At 39.7% G+C, this 18483-nt stretch overlaps 2 protein-coding genes across 4 annotated transcripts in view; one reads left to right on the top strand and one right to left on the bottom strand.

Moving 5' to 3' along the window:
- The window catches only part of PLBD1 (phospholipase B domain containing 1), a 67184-nt gene extending 66636 nt beyond the window's left edge, over nucleotides 1-548 (top strand). Inside the window, exon 11 of the mRNA XM_056134614.1 lies at nucleotides 277-548. Within this exon, the coding sequence (XP_055990589.1) occupies nucleotides 277-444 (168 nt within the window). The 3' untranslated portion in view covers nucleotides 445-548. The remainder of the gene's footprint in view (nucleotides 1-276) is intronic.
- Nucleotides 549-914: 366 nt separating this feature from the next.
- The window catches only part of ATF7IP (activating transcription factor 7 interacting protein), a 96640-nt gene continuing 79071 nt past the window's right edge, over nucleotides 915-18483 (bottom strand). For all 3 annotated transcript variants that reach the window (XM_056134556.1, XM_056134558.1, XM_056134557.1), the window contains exons 10-15: nucleotides 17088-17152; nucleotides 13487-13565; nucleotides 12923-13078; nucleotides 11461-11646; nucleotides 10136-10248; nucleotides 915-5477 (exon numbers count right to left, since the gene is read on the bottom strand). In XM_056134556.1, coding sequence (XP_055990531.1) covers nucleotides 5058-5477; nucleotides 10136-10248; nucleotides 11461-11646; nucleotides 12923-13078; nucleotides 13487-13565; nucleotides 17088-17152 — 1019 coding nt within the window. In that variant the 3' untranslated portion in view covers nucleotides 915-5057. The remainder of the gene's footprint in view (nucleotides 5478-10135; nucleotides 10249-11460; nucleotides 11647-12922; nucleotides 13079-13486; nucleotides 13566-17087; nucleotides 17153-18483) is intronic.

The raw sequence follows: 18483 nt of genomic DNA, 5'->3' as shown, positions 1-18483 counted from the left end.
ATTTTTTTTTGATTTTTAAAAATTAGAGCTTCCATTGTGAACACAAGTAATCTTACTCCACACACTTTAGGCTACACTGTTTAATTCTATTCATATTTGAATGTTAAATGGATACAAAATTGCACTTTTAATATGTGCACGCTTATATTTCATTTTAAAAGGCTAACATGAATTTAACAAGAGCAGGAGGTAAAAAAATGAACTACCAAAACTTGTGGAAATTAAGTCATTCCCTCATCCCACCCCTGGTTTCTAAGCTCTGCATGATTCTTTCAGGTGGCAGATATGTACCTTGCATCCAAGTTCACAGCCTACGCCATCAGTGGCCCAACCGTCCAGGGCGGCCTCCCTGTGTTTCACTGGAACCGTTTCAACAAAACACTTCACAGGGGCATGCCGGAGAGCTTCGACTTTGATTTCATCACCATGAAACCCACTTTGTAGCAAGATAAAAAGGCGGGTGATGAGGGGAGGAATAGATAAATAAGATACCAAAGGCACTATTTTAGCTATGCTTTTCCTTAAAATAAACATAATAAAATTTATTGAATGCAGTCGTGGTCCTCCCCATGCTTGATCCTGCAGTTTGTCACATGTGTCTGACCAAGGGGGCGCTGCCTTCTCATGGAACCTCTAAGAGAAACCCAGTCAGTGGGTTTTCTACTCACCAAGAGGCACCCATTGAGCAACTATCCTCCTGGTCTACCACCTCACGTGTTTCAGTAGGTAAGATCAAGAGAGCAACTGCGTCCCCCAACTTCATTTTTGCAAAGTGAACAAGTGGATGAACCACCTATGTGACGGTGGTGGCAAGTCACTGCACAGTGTATGGGGATTCTTCAGGGGCTTACAAAGAGACCAACAAACCACCTGGGCTAAGAGTGATCAAAATGAATAGAAAATCACACAGAATGTTACAAACCCAGTAGTTTATTTCAAAGTATAAATTTCAGGCCTGTTGGACAAAATCCCACTACAGTTAACACTTATACAGACACCACTCTACCGTACATTTAAAAAAAGAAAATAACCACAAAACCTTCAAAACCTAATAAAAATAGGGCAACTTGCGATAGCCCACTTTATATTAGACATTAGGTCTTACACTGTCTTATTATTTACACTTTCAACTGCAATAAAGAAAAATCAGGATGCAAGTTTCCCACAAAGGATTAATTTTTATATTTAATTTTTAAATGGCTGATAAAATACTAAAGCCAAGATTCCCCAAAAGGTTTCTGATTGCCCAGTTACCTTATTTACAAATAAAACTTTTAAAAAAGACAGCATTTAAATATAAATGATGCATACTTAACTGACTACCAAAAAAGAAAAAAAAAGGTATTTTAAGACAGAATATGTGTTTGTATTGTCCTTTCTTCCCCACGCTGGCTGGCTCAAGGGGAGTAAGTTTCAAGAATTAGTTAAATCGGACACACTAATAAAATACCTCATGAGAATTGAGAACTGCATTTTTTTTTTGTCCCAATGTATAAAAGGGGCTTGGGCATTTGAGGAGGGTTTGGGGATTGTTTACTCAATTAAGTGGAAAGTAGAGCAGAATCATACATTGGTTTTTAGATAGTTACACGTAATAATCTAATACTGGGACATGGTTCTCTGGAAATTAGAATAAAACAATCCAATGATTAGTCAATGATAAAACTCCAACAAATAAATTCTAGCATACCAAAACAGCCCAGGAAGGAAGGTCGGGGAGAACACTTGTAAGGTTTTTGCATTACTCTACTGTGCTAAGATCACAGTGTATAAAAGTGATAGATTCCACAGGCATATTTTGTTATTCTTGTACAGTACTGGAAACTTTGTGGAACAAGATAAATGCATATCATGCAAATAGTAACACTCACCTTGCTGCATAAATGATCATTTAAGGAACATAAGCCAAAGAGCAAACAACAAAAACGAAATCAACTCTTATTCAATACAATAAGAGAACCGTATGGTGCGGCTGGCTCCAGGAGTTCTGCAGAAAGATGTACCTAAAATCCTAAGCTCCTTGCTTTAGGTCATTAGGAAAAAAAAATTAAACCTTTCATTTATTTTCTGGCAATGGGGACAGGGAGAGTGGGGTAAGCCACTCGGAGGCAAACAGTATCCCAATATTCACTTTAAACATTTTTACTCTCTGCTGCTCTCATAAAGGTCTACTGTGTTAACCAGTACACAGTACTCAGCATATTTTCAAAAAGTTGAGTCCAGAGAAATTGAGGGAACTAGTAACCTCAAAAAGTTAACATCAGATGTTATCTATGCATGTAATTTATAAATGTACTGGCAAGAACATAATTTTTAGAAGAGGCTTACTCACGCTTAAAACAGGGTGAAATTACTCTGACAAAGTGCAAAGTTGAGAGTAACCAACATCGTCGTTACCTTCAAATGCCACACAACCTCCCGTATTTCAGGTCGAAATATCAGAAGTTTCCAAGATTTCCAAGAGGGCAATACAAATATTGTCAGGCTGAACATGTAGCACGCTTGCATTCCCCAATGCAAGCTTATTTTAATACTTTGTGAAAAGGTGCCTCACAAATAAAAAAGGTACCGTGGACTGTGACCTGCTTCGAACAAGTCTCCGTCAGTCACTGTTACTAGTTTGAGTCTCCATTCTTTCTTCCCAAAGAAACAGACTGAAAATAATCAAGTGCTCATCATCATGAAAACCTGCCCCAAGTAAAAGCCTAGAGTTCTAGCCTCACACCTTCCAGTAAGCCCCACTAGAGATGCTGCCTATAAACCCTTTGGCAGTTGAATTCAAGGACATCATTTATATTTTTTCCCTTCAATAGTCACACAATCTCTCTTTGTACCTTCCACCATCTGGAACAAAGTCTTATTTTGCAGTAATAAGTGTAGTCGGAAATTTACAAGTTGAGAGTTTTTCTTTTAACAGAAAACACAATTCAGGTTAAAACAATAAACTATATTTGTGCTATTGGGCTTTCTTCACCTGATTAAATAATGCTCTGAAGCTTTAAAAAAAGACCAGGGAATGTAAGTAAAAATACTCATCAAGGGAATCCCTTTTAGGCAGGGTAAGCAAACTGTTATCACGTGACCGTAACACCGGAACAATCTCAACCGCGGGCGGACTTTCTTTTCTGTCAACAAGGATGCAAACACAAAGTGCACACTGACCGTTCACACAGGCCGTCTCGGACAGTGCTCACACACACCTGGAGGAGCAACAGCTTCTCCCTGATGAAATTTTCATTGGCATGACATTTGCAATTTCTTTCCCATCCTCAGTCCTGGAATAGGTAACATCTACATGGCTGGCAGATTTGATGCATGAATGTTTTAATTCTCTAGGTCTCGTTTTCTGAGGGTGAAAGGAAGAGTTGGGAGCCTTGACATTTTGGCAATCCATAGGCTTTCCTTAGCATCAATGAAAACTTCACGCCTAACGTAAGAGTACTCTGACCAGTGAAAGTCTCTCCAGAAAGTGTCTTTATGACTCAAATGCTTCATATTTCAAGCCATCAAAGTTGCAAACAAAGCAGCATTAATAGAATGGATGGCTTCCTCCTGGGATTCCAGGAGAAATTAAGGACTATTTTGAGAAGGCAGGAAAAAGAATTCAAATATGGGTAAGGGAAGATGATCTGAAAAGCCATTTCACAATCTCCTTGAACACCTTTAAACGTCCCCAACCACACTGTCACCCCGCAGGTAAGTGATAGGTATACACACACGCATACACATACCCAGCTGCCCTGACCGAGTCCATCTACTCAAGCAACCACCTGACACCTGTATCGCTGGTACTCCAAGACCTCGGTGAAACTTGGAACAGAGATGCATACAAAGTTTTGTCTAATTGCCATACGAAATGACCCCAGAAAGCATGTTTTACCCAAAGGGTAAATTCTACCTAGGGTAAATCAGAAAACTTGGCACCAGAGAAACAAAGTTAAAAGGTTAAATGGGAAGAATGAAATAAGACTAGAGGAAATGAAGCTTTCCCTTTGATATTTTAGCTCACTACATTTTGTCAATTTTCCTCTTTGCTTCCTTTGAAAGAACGCTCTGGGTGATAAAGTGAAGTAGAACTGCTTTCCTAATCTAACAGTGTGCAATATAGATACTAAAATACGTGTGAAGGAAAGTTTTCTTACACAATATGGTCTTTTCTTGGTCTACTTTACACACAGCTAATTTAAAATAGTGACCAAAAATAAAAGCATTTATATTGTTAGAATAAAATAGCAAGTCATGATTTGGAATGAAATGTAGTGATGGATATATATATACACATATATAAAAGCCTTGGTTTAAATCCCCTTGAGGGGAGTGTGCTCTATTTGGGGGAAGAGGAAGGACAGACGAAGGTGAAAGGCTGAAAGGGAAGAGTAAACAACAATGGGCAAATGGCCCCGCTTATATTTGTGGTTAATCTTTAAGGCACAAAATAAATGTAAAAGCCAGATTAGGAAAAGGAAGGGCTGTGGAAGATCTTTTTTTTAAAACCTAACAACCCAGAAGAGACAAAAGAAAAGATGAAAAGATCCTTTCCTGTGTTCAAATTAACTATTTAAACTATTAGATAATTTAACTTTATTTCTTTGGGTTTTGTTTCAATTCAGCTTAGATCACTCTGAACCTACAGACAGATCCCTTAAGATCCCTTAGTAACAGAATCAGGCCAGTTATATACCTCACTCAGACCCTCTGATCATCTACTTACTTCATACTGGAAGAGAGGTAAACTTGAGAATGAAAATGGAAGATCCCACTGCAATAGACATATAAATAGGGAAGAACACACACAAACACCCACACGTATTCCTTAATCTCAAAACTAAAGCAAGGTGCACATTTACATCTTAAAACCTTGAAGCTTGAATTGTCCAGGAAGAGATTCTTGCTTTATGGGCAGAGTTTATTTTACTTCTGATTATAAACAAATGTAGTGTATATATACATCTGTCCAAGAAATCTTGCACAATGTGGATTTACAATGGGCATCATGCACAAGATTAAAACAAGACCCCAAAATGGAACTTCGGAAAGAGGAAGGAAGGCTCCAGGGTTTAACTGCTCTGGGAAGAAGAGATCACATCTGTTGACTGCGGATCACAGAAAGGTCCAAAACGTCCATAAATATCCTTGGCTCGTACGGCGAAGTAGTATTTGCTGCCAGATACAAACTGGGTGAGAGTGCATGCCATGGGCAAGGGGAGTGCCTTGACCTCCCCAATCTTTTTCCATTGTGAGGGCACAGTGGCACTGGGTTCCTCATGGTACGCATAGAGATGGTAGCTATCCACAGTGGCACAGCTGCGATCCACCTCTAGGACACTCCAGGACAGTACAATGCCATTCTGACTCTGAACGCGCGCTAACTTCAAGTGTGGCTTCTGAGGCAGAGATGTGCTGGCAGCTTCTGGGGGCAGGCGCTGTGGCTGTGGGGCTTCTGGTAAGGGTGCTGGGTGCACAGGGCGTGGCGGCTCCTAGGAGACGAAGAGCGGGGGGTTAGAGTTAGACCCTCTTAACCATTATACAGAAACAAAAAGCTTACTGGGAAATGCCAAAGAGCACAGCAAATTTGACAAGCTCGGCTGAGATGACTCCTCTCTACTTCCTAGATCTAAAATAGTGTTGCCCGGGGCTGGAGAGATCACACAGCGGGTAGGGCGTTTGCCTTGCACATGACTGAACGAGGTTTGATTCCCAGCATCCCATATGGTCCCCTGAGCACCGCCAGGAGTCATTCCCGAGTGCAGAACCAGGAGTAACCCCTGAGCATCGCCGGATGTGACCCAAAAAGCAAAAAAAGAAAAAGAAAAAAAAGAAAAAAGAAAATAGTGTTTCCCTTGTGAAACAAAAGCCCTGGTTGCTAGAACATCATCTTGACAGAAGCTGAAATGATCATCCACTTCTAACAAAATAATGTTTGACTCTATGCTACAAATCCCCATGTGGTATACTTTAACAATATTACAAGTGGCAGTCTCATAGGAAATCTGAGTACCCAATATACTTTCATTTGTAGTGTTTTTCCACGTCAAGACAATAGCATATTCTTCCTCTCCTATGCTAACTGCATGTGTGTGCGCGTATGTGTTGGCTCCCAGAAATTGAACTAACAAAAGAAGTGATCTACTACTGAACTACATTCCCAGCCTTTCTTACAGCAGTTCATTAAATGCTGATTGTGTACTGAAATATGTACTAAATGTATAAAATGTGTATAATATATTGCTATTTGCCAGCCTACAAAGGTTCATGCTTTTAAAAGTGAGCATAAATGACAGGATTTTGAAATGCAGGAAACAGCTGTGTACCTTCCTACCAGGAGATCAAACACACGCAGAGGCATGAAAATAGCAAAGTTAGAAGATTCACTGGCAAAACAAGTGTTTACTTAGAAACAGGGTATGTACGGAAGGAAAAAAAAACTCAGAAGGAAGACTAAAGGCCAGATGATGAGAAAGCACAAGTTAAATTCATCCAACCAGCACTGGTCATTGCGGGTATTAAGATTTTAAGATTTTTAGATGCTAATTTTTAAAAGGATTAAAGCAAAATCTAGAAAATACTCATGAGTCATCAGTCATCTTTTTACTCATGTGAACTATCTCGGCTCAGTGACTTTAGATAAAAGTATTTAACTGAACTTCATTGACAAAAACTACGCTTGACTATCCATTTCATTAAGTAATTCATCACACTAAATAGGTACTTCAGTGAAGGTCAATGAGAACACTTAGGGTCACACCAGCTGAGCTCAGAGCTTACTCCTGACTGTGCCAAAGGAACATTTCTAGCAGTGCTCAGGAGACCCTATGCAGCACCTACTGGGTGAGCTGCACGCAAGGTAGGTGTCCTTGACCTCTGCTATTTTTAAGAACTCTTCAGTCTGCATGCCTCCTCAAACCTTAGTACCCATATCAAGCTGCACATATTAAGAACTTAAAAAGATTATCCTGAATAATCTCGGGAAACATAAAATAAAGCTCAAATTCATAAACATAATTGTAAAAGCTCTTATTTTCTAGAAATTCATGTCATAAAAAAGGTACAATCCAGAGTTTAAAAGCTAAAATTAAGCAAGGAAGAAAGAGAAATAACTGAAACACCCAAAGCTGGGGGCCCAAAAGATAGTACAGCGACAGGGTGCTTGCCTTGCACACAGCCACCTAAGTTCAATCACCAGCACCTCATACGGTCCCTGAAGCTCACCAAGAGTGTCCTCGAGTGTAGAGCCCGAGGAAGCCCTGAGCCCGGCCCAGTGTGGACTTGAAAAAAGAAAAAAGGCAGCTGAGGCAAAAGTAGGCTTAATATTGGCCTGTGTTGCTGCTTATCCACCCTCAAAATTTTTCTGAAATGACTCAACCACCTAAGGAGACAGCATGAAATAAACAAAAACTCATGGAGACCTAAGAGAAGACAGCTGAAGTCGTGAACCAGAGTGCAGGAAGGACAGAAATTTAGCGGGCAGGGCATTGCACACGGCCAACATGGCCGACCCAAGTTCGATTCCTCCGTCCCTCGAGGAGAGCCCGGCAAGCTACCGAGAGCACCTCGCCCACACGGCAGAGACTGGCAAGCTCCCCGTGACGTATTCGGTATGCCAAACACAGTAACGAGTCTCACAATGTTACTGGGCCCGCTCGAGCAAATCGATGAACAACGGGAAGACAGTGACAGTGACAGTGAACAGTAACTTCAATGGCTTGTCCTTTCTAGTTACTGAAATTCTTTTATCCCAAACAAGTTAAAACTTTGAGTTATTGTTTAGTTTCTGCAACTGCTATGCAGACTTCTGTTGAAGTTGTATAGACTTAATAATAATATGGCATCAGGAGTTTGCTTCAAACAATCCAGAGTAACATGGGCTGTAAGAATACGTGGGCAGGCCCACAGATGAAATAAAAAGGGCTCTGTGCTGACAACTATTTAAAAGGGTTAAGCGGTAATAATAGTCTACTTTTATATGCCTATATGAAAATTTTCACCAAAAAACATTTTTAATTACAGGAAAATAAAATCTGAGGATGAGGGAGAGAGCTCCAAAGGCCAGAGCGCAGGCTCTGCATGCTGGAGCACAGGGCCCAAGCCCTGATACCACACGATGCTCTCCACTCTCGAGCACCATCAGGTGTGCTCTGAAAAAAATAAAACGAAATTCTGAAAAAGTCTCACCTCTGAGTTATGAAGCTACAAGAGAATACACATAAAACCCCCTTTTGTAAAAATCTCTGGTGGAAGCCGGAGCAATAGTACAGCAGGCAGGGCGCTGGCCTTGCACAAGGCCAACCAGGGTTCAATCCCCGGCATCCCGCATAGTCCCCCAGGCACTGCCAGGAGTGATCCCGGAGCTCAGAACTAGGAATAAGCCCTGAACAACTACAGTTGGGCATGGCTCCCCAAAAAACACAAAAGCTCTGATGGGGCGGGGTTAGGGAAGGGGTATGGGGCATGGGCCAGAGAGATGGTCCAGCAGGCAGGGCACCTTCCTAGCTGCTGTCAATCCCTGACACCGCTCACTGTCTCTGTGTACTGCTGGGAGTGATCCCTGGAGGAAGTCTTAAGGACCACTTGGTGTGGGGAAAAAAAAAAAACCATAATCAAGTTATAATTACAGAACTTTAGTGTAAAGCCAAAGATTTGTTAATAAATATTTTTGAAGTAATTTAGAATGAAATATTTTTTATTAGTTGCAAGCAACAGTAATGCAGTAACTTGCCCTTGACCCTAGTAGGGCCAGACTAAAGTGCTCTAAAAACACTCTGCAGGGCTGAGTTCTATTCTGTCCCTGACTTATTTTGGAAAATGACACTGAGTAACATCGGTGCAACATATTACCCTTTTTCTATCAAAGGAAAGTGATCCTCATAAGGTCTTGAGAATTATATTTGGCAATATGTGCAAAACACTTAGGAGTGCCTATCTGTAATTTATCTTGCAGAGAGTACTTTAAAGCCTAGAACACTCCAATGCATTTTAAATAGAGTAGCCATCTGTAATTTTTTCATCATAATGGGACAATAAAAAGTAATAGGCAGTAAGGGCATAGGTTCATAACGCTGAAAAGATGGATTTGACCTTGGGCCATAGTTATGACTGCTGCCCTATGTATAATAAAAGAGAGCAAGGCTTCCTGAAGGATTCACGTATGTGAAGAACGTCTGGACAGAGGAAATACTCAATGGCTGCTGAGCATTATTATGAGTGCTTAAAAAAAATTTAGTAAGTCAAAAGTGGTTATCAGCCTCCTAATCATCTCCTCTCCCTCACAAAGCTTGCACATCCATTTACATGTTGTACACACTAACCAAGTATTTACAGTCACATCACAGGATGTATATTGTTCCAGAGGCTAAATCAAAGAGAAATCTTTGGTTTCCTACCGACTCTTAACAAATGAATTATTTAAAAAAATAAAGTGACAGCAATAAAGCACAGACGATAAGGTTTGAGGTAAACAAAGCACATACGAAACACTTGTAAAATACTATTCTTTTCTACTCTTTTGAGGGCCTCTGAAGCAGTTCTCAGGGCCCTGAGACAACTCCCAGCAAAACTAAGTCCACCAGGCCAGTGGAGCAGTGCTCAGGGCCACGGGACCACCATGCTTGGGGCCTCTAAGGCCACACTTGGGGATTTCAAGTTGTGTCAGGGTCCAAACTGGGGTCAGACACATACGACACACACCCTAACCACCTCCATGGCCCCACTCTTCCATTGTTCCACTTCACCTGTTTCAGCTGTGAACTCTCTTACACAGTACACAGGGGCACAAGCAAAAGTCAATGATGCTGGCTCAAGTGAATAAACAGCTCAGAGGGGAGAGCAGGAGAGAGAGACCAGGTTTGACCCCCAGCACTGGACAGTCCCATGAGCAATGGGTCAGGAAGAATCAGGCCTGGAGCCCCTACACCACTGGGTATTGCTCCAAAACAAAACACACCCAAAAACTCAGCAATCTTCAATGATCACCATCCCAAGAACATTAGTTCATAGTAATATAAAATTTATTTTCTTAAAAAAAAATTTGTTGCTAGAAAGATAACTGCTGTTTCCTTTTGATGAAAGAAGTTTAAAGATGAAACTTCGAAACAGAGTAATATTTGCCAGTGTGCAGCTGAGAACTCCCTAAACTTACAGTATGCACTTGAGGTGGCCGGTGATGCACGGTGAGCTGAGGTCCTGCTGATCCCAGGGTTAGGCCATTGTTTACAACATATGTAGTTGCTTGAGGCACTCGAACTGTGACACCTGTGCAACAAGAAACAAAATGAGAATTCTAGTCTAAACGTGGCAGAAGACTGACTCAACATTTGAAGGCAGTAAAGCGAGGTCTTTAAAATACGAAAGCAGAAAAAGCCAAAGTAGCACCTGCACATGATAAATCAATAAATGTAATACGTGAAATTAACAACAACAAGAAAAGCACTTTCATCAACCCTCGTCTCAATTAGTTACTGGAGGATGAGAGTCACTGATAGAGACAAGAGAATCAAGGACACAGACCTGGGTAGACTGGTCTGGGCTGAGAACTCTGGGGCCTTCTTGAAATGGGGGTGGGGGGTAGGGTGGCAGGGGATAGGGGAGACTTTCCCCTTTCTGCTAGAAGGTCCAGAAGCCCACAAGCCACACTTGAAACCCCGTCATAGAAATGGCCCAGCTCCACAACTTAATCTCATCCAACTGCCAACTCGTCAAATTGTTCTAAATCTTGTACTCTTGTACTGTACGACTGTGTAAATTTCAGAATACTGTCAACCCAGTAGAGGATCACAGCAAATCAGACCGAAAGTTGCCTCAAAGACCACCAGGATCAATGAGCCTAACAATAACACAAAGGGCTCAACCAGCAACTGCGCAGACAGCAGATTCTCAATGACTTCAGTAACACCAACATGAGACAACAATGATCGGAAATTCACTCTCATTGATCTAAGTTTTGGTGATTCCATTTGCCTCTGTAAAATGAAATATATTTGTTTGTGTGTCTGCAAGGGGGCAGGCGGGGGGAGGTTGGTGGTGGGAAGCATACTGGTGGTGGGGTTAGTGCTGGAACATTTCATTCCTGAAAACTATAGTATGAACTTGGTAAATCGTGGTGTCAGAATAAAAGAAAATTTTTTAGAAGGAAAACCCAACATGCACTGGAGACAAATCACTGGACTCCACCACGGCAGTGGGGACCCTCACACTGGCACGTGGCCAGCTGGTGCAGGTCTCTTCGTCAAGAAAGAAGAGCATTAAATGAATGGTTTGATGCCCCTCGTGTTCCTGGAGTGAGCAGATGCCGTTGGGCTACACTAGCATGCGACAGAGACGAATGGAGACGTTATTGGCATCCGCTCGAGCAAATCGATGAGCAACGGGATGACAAGTGACAAGAATGATACTGCAAGCACTTTTTGCTAAATCAAATGCTACCATCCATCACTCCAACCCCACAAAACGGAAAGAGCCTCTTACTATTTGGGGGGTTGACCTGCCGAACAGCAGGCGCCTGCATAACTGCTCCTCCGCGCAGGGGAGCCTGGGCTGATGGCGCTGGCAGCGTCGTATAAACCACCTGGTGGTTCGCAGGAGCTCTTGGAACGGGGAGTCTTGTGGTCACCTGAGTTGCTGGGCGATGTGTTACATTCACGGTAGTTGGAGCTGACACAGAAAAGAAAAAATAGGTTAATGCAGTAAATTCTCTGCTTAACGTAACTAACCTTGCACAAAACCTATCCAGAGAAAAGAAATCGGGACAAGAGTCCCTTCCATAATCTTATCCAAGGAGAATTAGAGGGCGACCCTCAGTGCTCGAACGAGGCGCTGAGCAGAAAGGAGCAGCTGACCAGAAAGTAAGCATGTGAAGGAAAACAATGTTTAGGCTTGAGGACAACCTTTTAAAGCAAAAATTTTTAAATTTTCAAGCAAAATGTTTCCCTCTTCGCTCTGTTATGAAGTTCTTAGCAGTGCAGATATTTCGGTCATCCTGGCTTCCTACCAATGGGTATAAATCAAATGAGAACTATATCCCAGGTTCAAGGGCCCGGCTGGCTATTACAAATGGTGCTTCCCTCAGGTTAAACAATATCTTAATGAAAGCAATAAAACATCCATTAAAAAAAAATCCTCTTTCTTGTCCTATAATCTATATCCCAGAAAGCATTACTGCTCTGAGGAATATTAATACAGATCTACTAAAAAATGAGTCCTAAATGTTCATTGGAAACATGAAACTACAACAATGATTATAGGAGTTAACAGTCTCTTGTTAATAACTCTGCAAATAGAATCATCTTATAAATATGATGCACTATAAAATTAAGAGCTACTTTCATATGCAAAAATGGATACTATAATAAAACCAATTTGGAGGTTAATGCTGGCTCGAACAACGATAAAAAGGATTTCTTTACTAAAGAATGCTCAGGGTTTACAGATTGTAACTTTCAATGTTAGCCTTTTAAAGGGAAGAAAGCATATCAGAAGAGTTAGCTCTTCATCTTTTTATTTCCCATTTTATTATCTATAGTGCACATGCATAAAGGATATTTCTCCCTAAAACATCTAAATCCGGCGACTCATCTTGATTTTTCTGGCTAACATCGAGTTGTGGACTCAATATTTTCCTTAGTGGGAAAAATGCTTTTTATATTAGCAATTTTCAGATCATCTGTAGGCACTGGGTTATTTTATAAAGACAACAAACTGTCCTAATTATCTTCCAGCTTAGGATATTTAGGCTGCAAGATATAAGTGTCCAATTCACAGCTTCTTGAGGTAGCATGTACAGTAGTCTGTCTCCTGATAGATGTGCCAGGTCAATCAAATTAAGAACAGAACCACGCCACATTTCCTGTCTTATCTTTCCACTCAATGGGTTTTGCATGCTTCACTGTGGGCGTCAAGAGTTCCAGCTCAATGACTCAGCACATTTTACCGGTGGGCAACAAGTGTATGGTTGTCTGAGAAGGTCCACTTGTCGGCACCCCTGATGGCTGAAGAGGCGGGGCTGGCTGGATGGGCTGCAGCGGTCGAGATACAGGCTGAGAAGCGCTCATGGTGGACACTGGGGCATGACTCAGCTTCTTAGGCTCTGTTCATGTGAAAGAAAGGCATTATGATTACTGAAAGAGCAAAACCAGATACAGGGTTAATGCAGGACCACGGGGAAACAGTGTCATTTGAGCTAAGCTAAGTGTTATCCTGACTGCTCATGTTCTCTACTACTTTGCTTATACTCAAGACTTTCTTTCCATCTTACTATCATTTAGTGCAGTGCTGGGCCTTGAACTGAGGTCTCAAAGACGGGGGCAAGTGCTATACTGCTACATCCGTAATGTTGTTTTTTTTTTTAACTGGAATGCAAACACCACTCATTTTAAAAGGACACAAATATATAAATCATAAGACTGGATAATCATAATCTTATCATTGATTACACAGGATTAGAGGGAAAATGGCATCAAAGCATTCCTTCATACAAATGCCTTTATTTCAGTACCTTGTGAAGCTCCACTCTCTTCATCATCCATCGTGAGATCAATGACACCACCCGAATCACTGCTAGAGGCTTTTCCACTCTGGAAAACAAAACACCTGCATTTTGCAAAGGAAACTCTGGCAGACAGAAAGGACACTGCAGGAAAATAAGGTAAATAGCCTAGTCCACCTGTACCCTTAATTGGATTTCCTTGGACAGAGTCTGGCAGGATTACTTCTGAGCTAAATATCTACTGTGTAAAACAAAACAGCAAAAAATGAAATAGCTTCACTAAAAAAACTTTTATAAGGTTTTTAAAAACTAAGTTGTCAATTGGAGAGAGCTTATTAACGTGACTGGGTGCTTTAAATGATTAGACACAAAAACCATTCACTTTTTAACAGCCAAAATAACAAATCTATTCTACAAGGCCCAATTACTAAGTGTTCATAAAAATACCAAACATAAGTGTATAGCTAGAATTACATTACACAAATGACCTAAAGTTATTTTTTCTTTAAAATGATTGATTGGTTGTGAGTTAATGTCAATTAACATCCAATTGGACCAACTTCAACACTATCCGAAGCCATCTGAAATGTAACTAAACATTTTTTTGAATCACTTAACAACAAAAAGCGGCGGGGGGGGGGGGGGGGGGTATTTATAAATAACCAGGCTCTTCGAAAGACTGAAAGAGCACCACAGAGACGTCCCTGAACCCAGCACCAGGTTGTCTCATCCAGGGCAACCCGGAGGTGGGTGACTGAGTTCCCCACCTGGACAGAGACCCAGGCAGTTGAAAATCTCCACAACTGAATCCCTGCCATGCTTACAGCAGATCTCCACAAACCTCGGAGAAGCCTAACCTATGAGTGAATCTGATGAAAAACCCTGGTCTGCCAGACCTGTGTCTCACATCTCCAGGCTCACAAGAAGTCGGGAATGGGTGAGCTCCCCCCATCTCCCTGTGCTTCCAGTAGCCTGGGAACCACATCCACAAACTGCGTCTGGTGCCATATAAGCTGATTAATGGCCCTGATCCAGAGACTCGGAAATAAATCTCTTGGAAGAAAGCAACACAGAGCGACGCATCACAGAGATGCCTCAGGACCCCAAAGTCACAATCCAGTTAAAAAAAATTTTCTTTATTACCCTCAGCTGTATAGCTGCTATTTAAAATTTTTGAATTCAGGAGTGTACAGCTGCGTTTGTGGCTGCACGACATTTCATACTCGACACCACTGATGTACCAAGAGCAGTACACCACATTTGATGGAGTGTAAAGCAGAAGGCAACTAATCTTGGAAGAAAAAAATATATATATATGTGTGTGTATATATATATATATAAACACACAAGACTCAACCTTTAACAACATGTTCGCCATCTTTTATACGAGGGCTTAATGGCCCCAGGATGAAATACAACAATCTTCACACACTTTCCTCTAAAGAAACTTTTTTGCATTATTTTTTGCTAATTATTCACAACAAGCAATACAAAATAAATTATTTAGGTCCTCCAAAACATGGATTTACAATTCTGTAATAGTGCATATAACTCCATTATATGTTATATTTATATTATGCTGTATTACTAAGATATTATTCATGTCCATGCTATAGACAATTATGTCTGTACTTACTGCATTCATATAACTGACATACATTCAAAGCTGAAACTGCTATTTCGAGCAGGCATTTCTGAATCAGGTTATCTGCCTAATCTCTGATAGTGAATTCCTCTGCCTCTAAACTGAATAAAAGATTCTTTGAGAGTTATTAGGATTTGACTGCACTATCTCTTTGTTGTTGATGCAGTTACTGTTTCAGGTGTTCTTTGAGTTGATTGGTACAAGGTGTTTCATGAACTATGACAGCTACTTCTAAACTCTATGAAGTGTGGAGCAATAAAAGTTGTTTTAGCTTTTCTAAGACAATTGGATGTGAATAAATTTTATTTGAACATTCCAGGCCTCGATATCAAATTTTTTTTAATATAAAACTACGGTCCACCAAATATTCCATCACTGAATATACACCCCTGACCCAATTTTACTTCAATGTTTCTACTGTAATAGACATTGTATTATATACACTGCCAATAAGCTGTTCAATAAAGGTTTTACAATGGTGTAAACATTTCATTATCTCCCCCCCCAAACATGGTGGTCACTAGTCCAAGAAACTATTAAGCCTTGAAATAAAGCTACTGTAACAGAGGTGATCTTCTAATTTTAATGATATAAGACTTAAAATATTTTCATTTGAATGACGACAAGAAGCTAGTGGCCATGGGAATAAAGAGTGTGACAACACAAGATCTACCATTTATACATGATGAAATAGTTACTAAAATGTTTTTTCCTGTCCTGAAAAATGCTCTCCAAGCAAACAAAAGATTACTGAGATAAATTCTTTGTTGAGTTCGAAATGTACTTGATGAAATAAAATTAGATTTCCTATACATGTCACATAAAAATCATTGAATATATCAACATTTTCCATACCTTATGTCTTTATCAAGTACATTCCTATACTTCCAACTGGAAGCAACTATGACCCTCAAGAGATCCTCAAAAATAACTACTACCATGCCATTTAGGATCCTACACCAAGACTACTAAAATTTGTCAAACAGAGAATTTTCAATAGTTTTAGTGTGATCTCTAAATCGTGGCATACATCTAGCTTTGATTCAAGTCTGTTGTGTTAAAGGGGGAAAAAAACCCTGAAAACAGAGATTATATCCTTGTCTTATATTTTGTGTCATTTTTGTGTCTAATTTATTCAAGATATTTTGATTTCCTAGGAAGCAGTTTCTTAATTATCAACTATCTAATAACTTTTTTTTTCCTTTTTGGCTCACACCCAGCAATGTTCAGTGGTTACTCCTGGCTCTGGTAGTGTACTCAGGAATTACTCCTGGTGGTGTTTGGGAGACCATATGGGATGCCGGGGATTGAACCCAGGTCAGCCACGTGCAAAGCAAATACCCTGCCCACTGGACTATTGCCCCAGCCCCCAAAAGTCATTAATGTCTTAATGTCAATTACAGCCAATGTAAAATTAAAATTAAAAAATGTAAAAGTAAAAGTAAAATTGTTATAGCAAAAAATAAATCAATTGACAAAATTTCTGGGTGACTAAAATTTTATATAAAAAAAATACCTAGACTGGAAGAACACTAATAAGCTATTTAGAAATACCAAGATTTTCTTTCCAGTTATTTCTGATCAGCTTTGAAAAACTGATTCCTCAGCGAGTGTGTGGAATGAGAGAGAACAAAAGTAAGAAAACCTGAGAGACCTCCCAACAGAGATGGGTCAGGAAGAAGCTGAGTAGATAATGTACCTTCACAGTATAGCAAAGCAAAGATCTACACTGATAAATACGCAATCTATGAAGTTAGTTAAAACAATGAACCAATTTTCTTTAAGAGAATTATTACGCAAAAAGAAAAAAACCCTCTAGATTATCATCAAATACCATATGGAAATTGTTTGAAAATATTGGGGTAGCTATAAAAAAAGATTTAGAATAACTTTTACTGTATCAAAAAAGTAGAAATCTACTGTATGTAATTAGAATTTTATTTTGGAACAGAAGAGAAGTCCTACCTGTGACGTGCTATCAGCTGCTTTCTTATTAACGGAAGCATCTATTGTTTTGCTTGTCTGGTTTTCTGAGAAGTCAAAAAACAAAAAATCATGTGAAAGGTTTAGCTGGTTCACATACACCAATTCAAGTGACTTTCTCATAGATAAATAAAAACTATCATAAGTCACTGCTATAAATATACAAACAGCAAATTTCACAATAGAGACAAAAACTTCACGTTTAGAGACCAGGAAATTTTGAAATAATTTAAGAAATGCATAGTTTAAATGTCCTACCATAAGCAACTTGTTAAATAAAATGAAGTATATGTCCACACTTTATGCTTTCAGAGGCAAAATAATTTTACATGGCAAAAAATGTAATATTCATTAAAAACAGTGATTCTGAGAAAATAACCAAGCATTATATCTGTCATTCAGTCACAGATGTTTATTCTTTACTCATTTTTCAGTCCACACTATTAATTTTTCAATAGGAACATATACATGAAAGTTACTTCCAGAACAAAAGGAGAATAAGCTGAGTATGTTTTTCTGTCTTAAGGACTTTTATACTCTCAAGTCTACTAAGGTCATTGTTGAGTTTTTCCTCCTTGATAATGTGGGCATTAAATTAATAAGAGCTTTCTAAAGCATTTCATTCTTACTTTCTGTACATAAAATCCTTGGTCAAATAATACTGCTTGATTTCAGAAGATAGGCCAGCACGTAGGGCGAGTGCCCAGCATGGGCATGACCCACATACAGGTGAAATGTGTGTGTGCGTGTGTACATGTATACGCATAATGTGCGTATACATACTTTTGAAAAAATAAACTATAAATAGAACTATGTATTTCCATAGAGATATATAAGTGTACATCAGACGTAAATTAATATATATATATATAGAGATCTACATGTTAAGACAGTTAAAGAAGCAAACAGAAGGTCCTTTTCACTTTTCCCTATTCAACTTGAATTACCCACCAATCCTCAGCAGTTACTCCGAGCAGTGTCCAGGGGACGATACAAAATGCCAGAGACTGAACCCAGGTTGGCCACATACAAGGCAAGCGACCTACCCACTGTACTATCTCTTTGTATCTTAGTTACTTTTATATAAAAAGTGTATCACTTAAAACTACTTAAGAAAAAACCAATTCCAGGTTACTTATTCAACATGCAAGAGTCAAAATCCACTAATGATTGTCTCAAGCCAAGAACCAACTTCTGGGACTGGACATAGTGCTTACCGCCTGTGTCCCTTTTACTAGGAACTTCTTGATGCTCAATGTAATATTCATTGTTTCTTTTTTTATTTTTTCCACTTTGGATGACTTATAAAACTAAGTTGAGAATTTGTCCATAGAAACTGTTAAGTACATAAAATCAGAAATTGTAAGAAACATTTATC

This window comes from Sorex fumeus, unplaced genomic scaffold, assembly GCF_029834395.1.
Source record: "Sorex fumeus unplaced genomic scaffold, SorFum_2.1 ptg000100l, whole genome shotgun sequence".
In the NCBI taxonomy this organism is placed as follows: Eukaryota; Metazoa; Chordata; class Mammalia; order Eulipotyphla; family Soricidae; genus Sorex; species Sorex fumeus.
The sequence above is the reverse complement of the archived record's forward strand: the minus strand, read 5'-3'. Positions and strand labels throughout refer to the sequence as shown.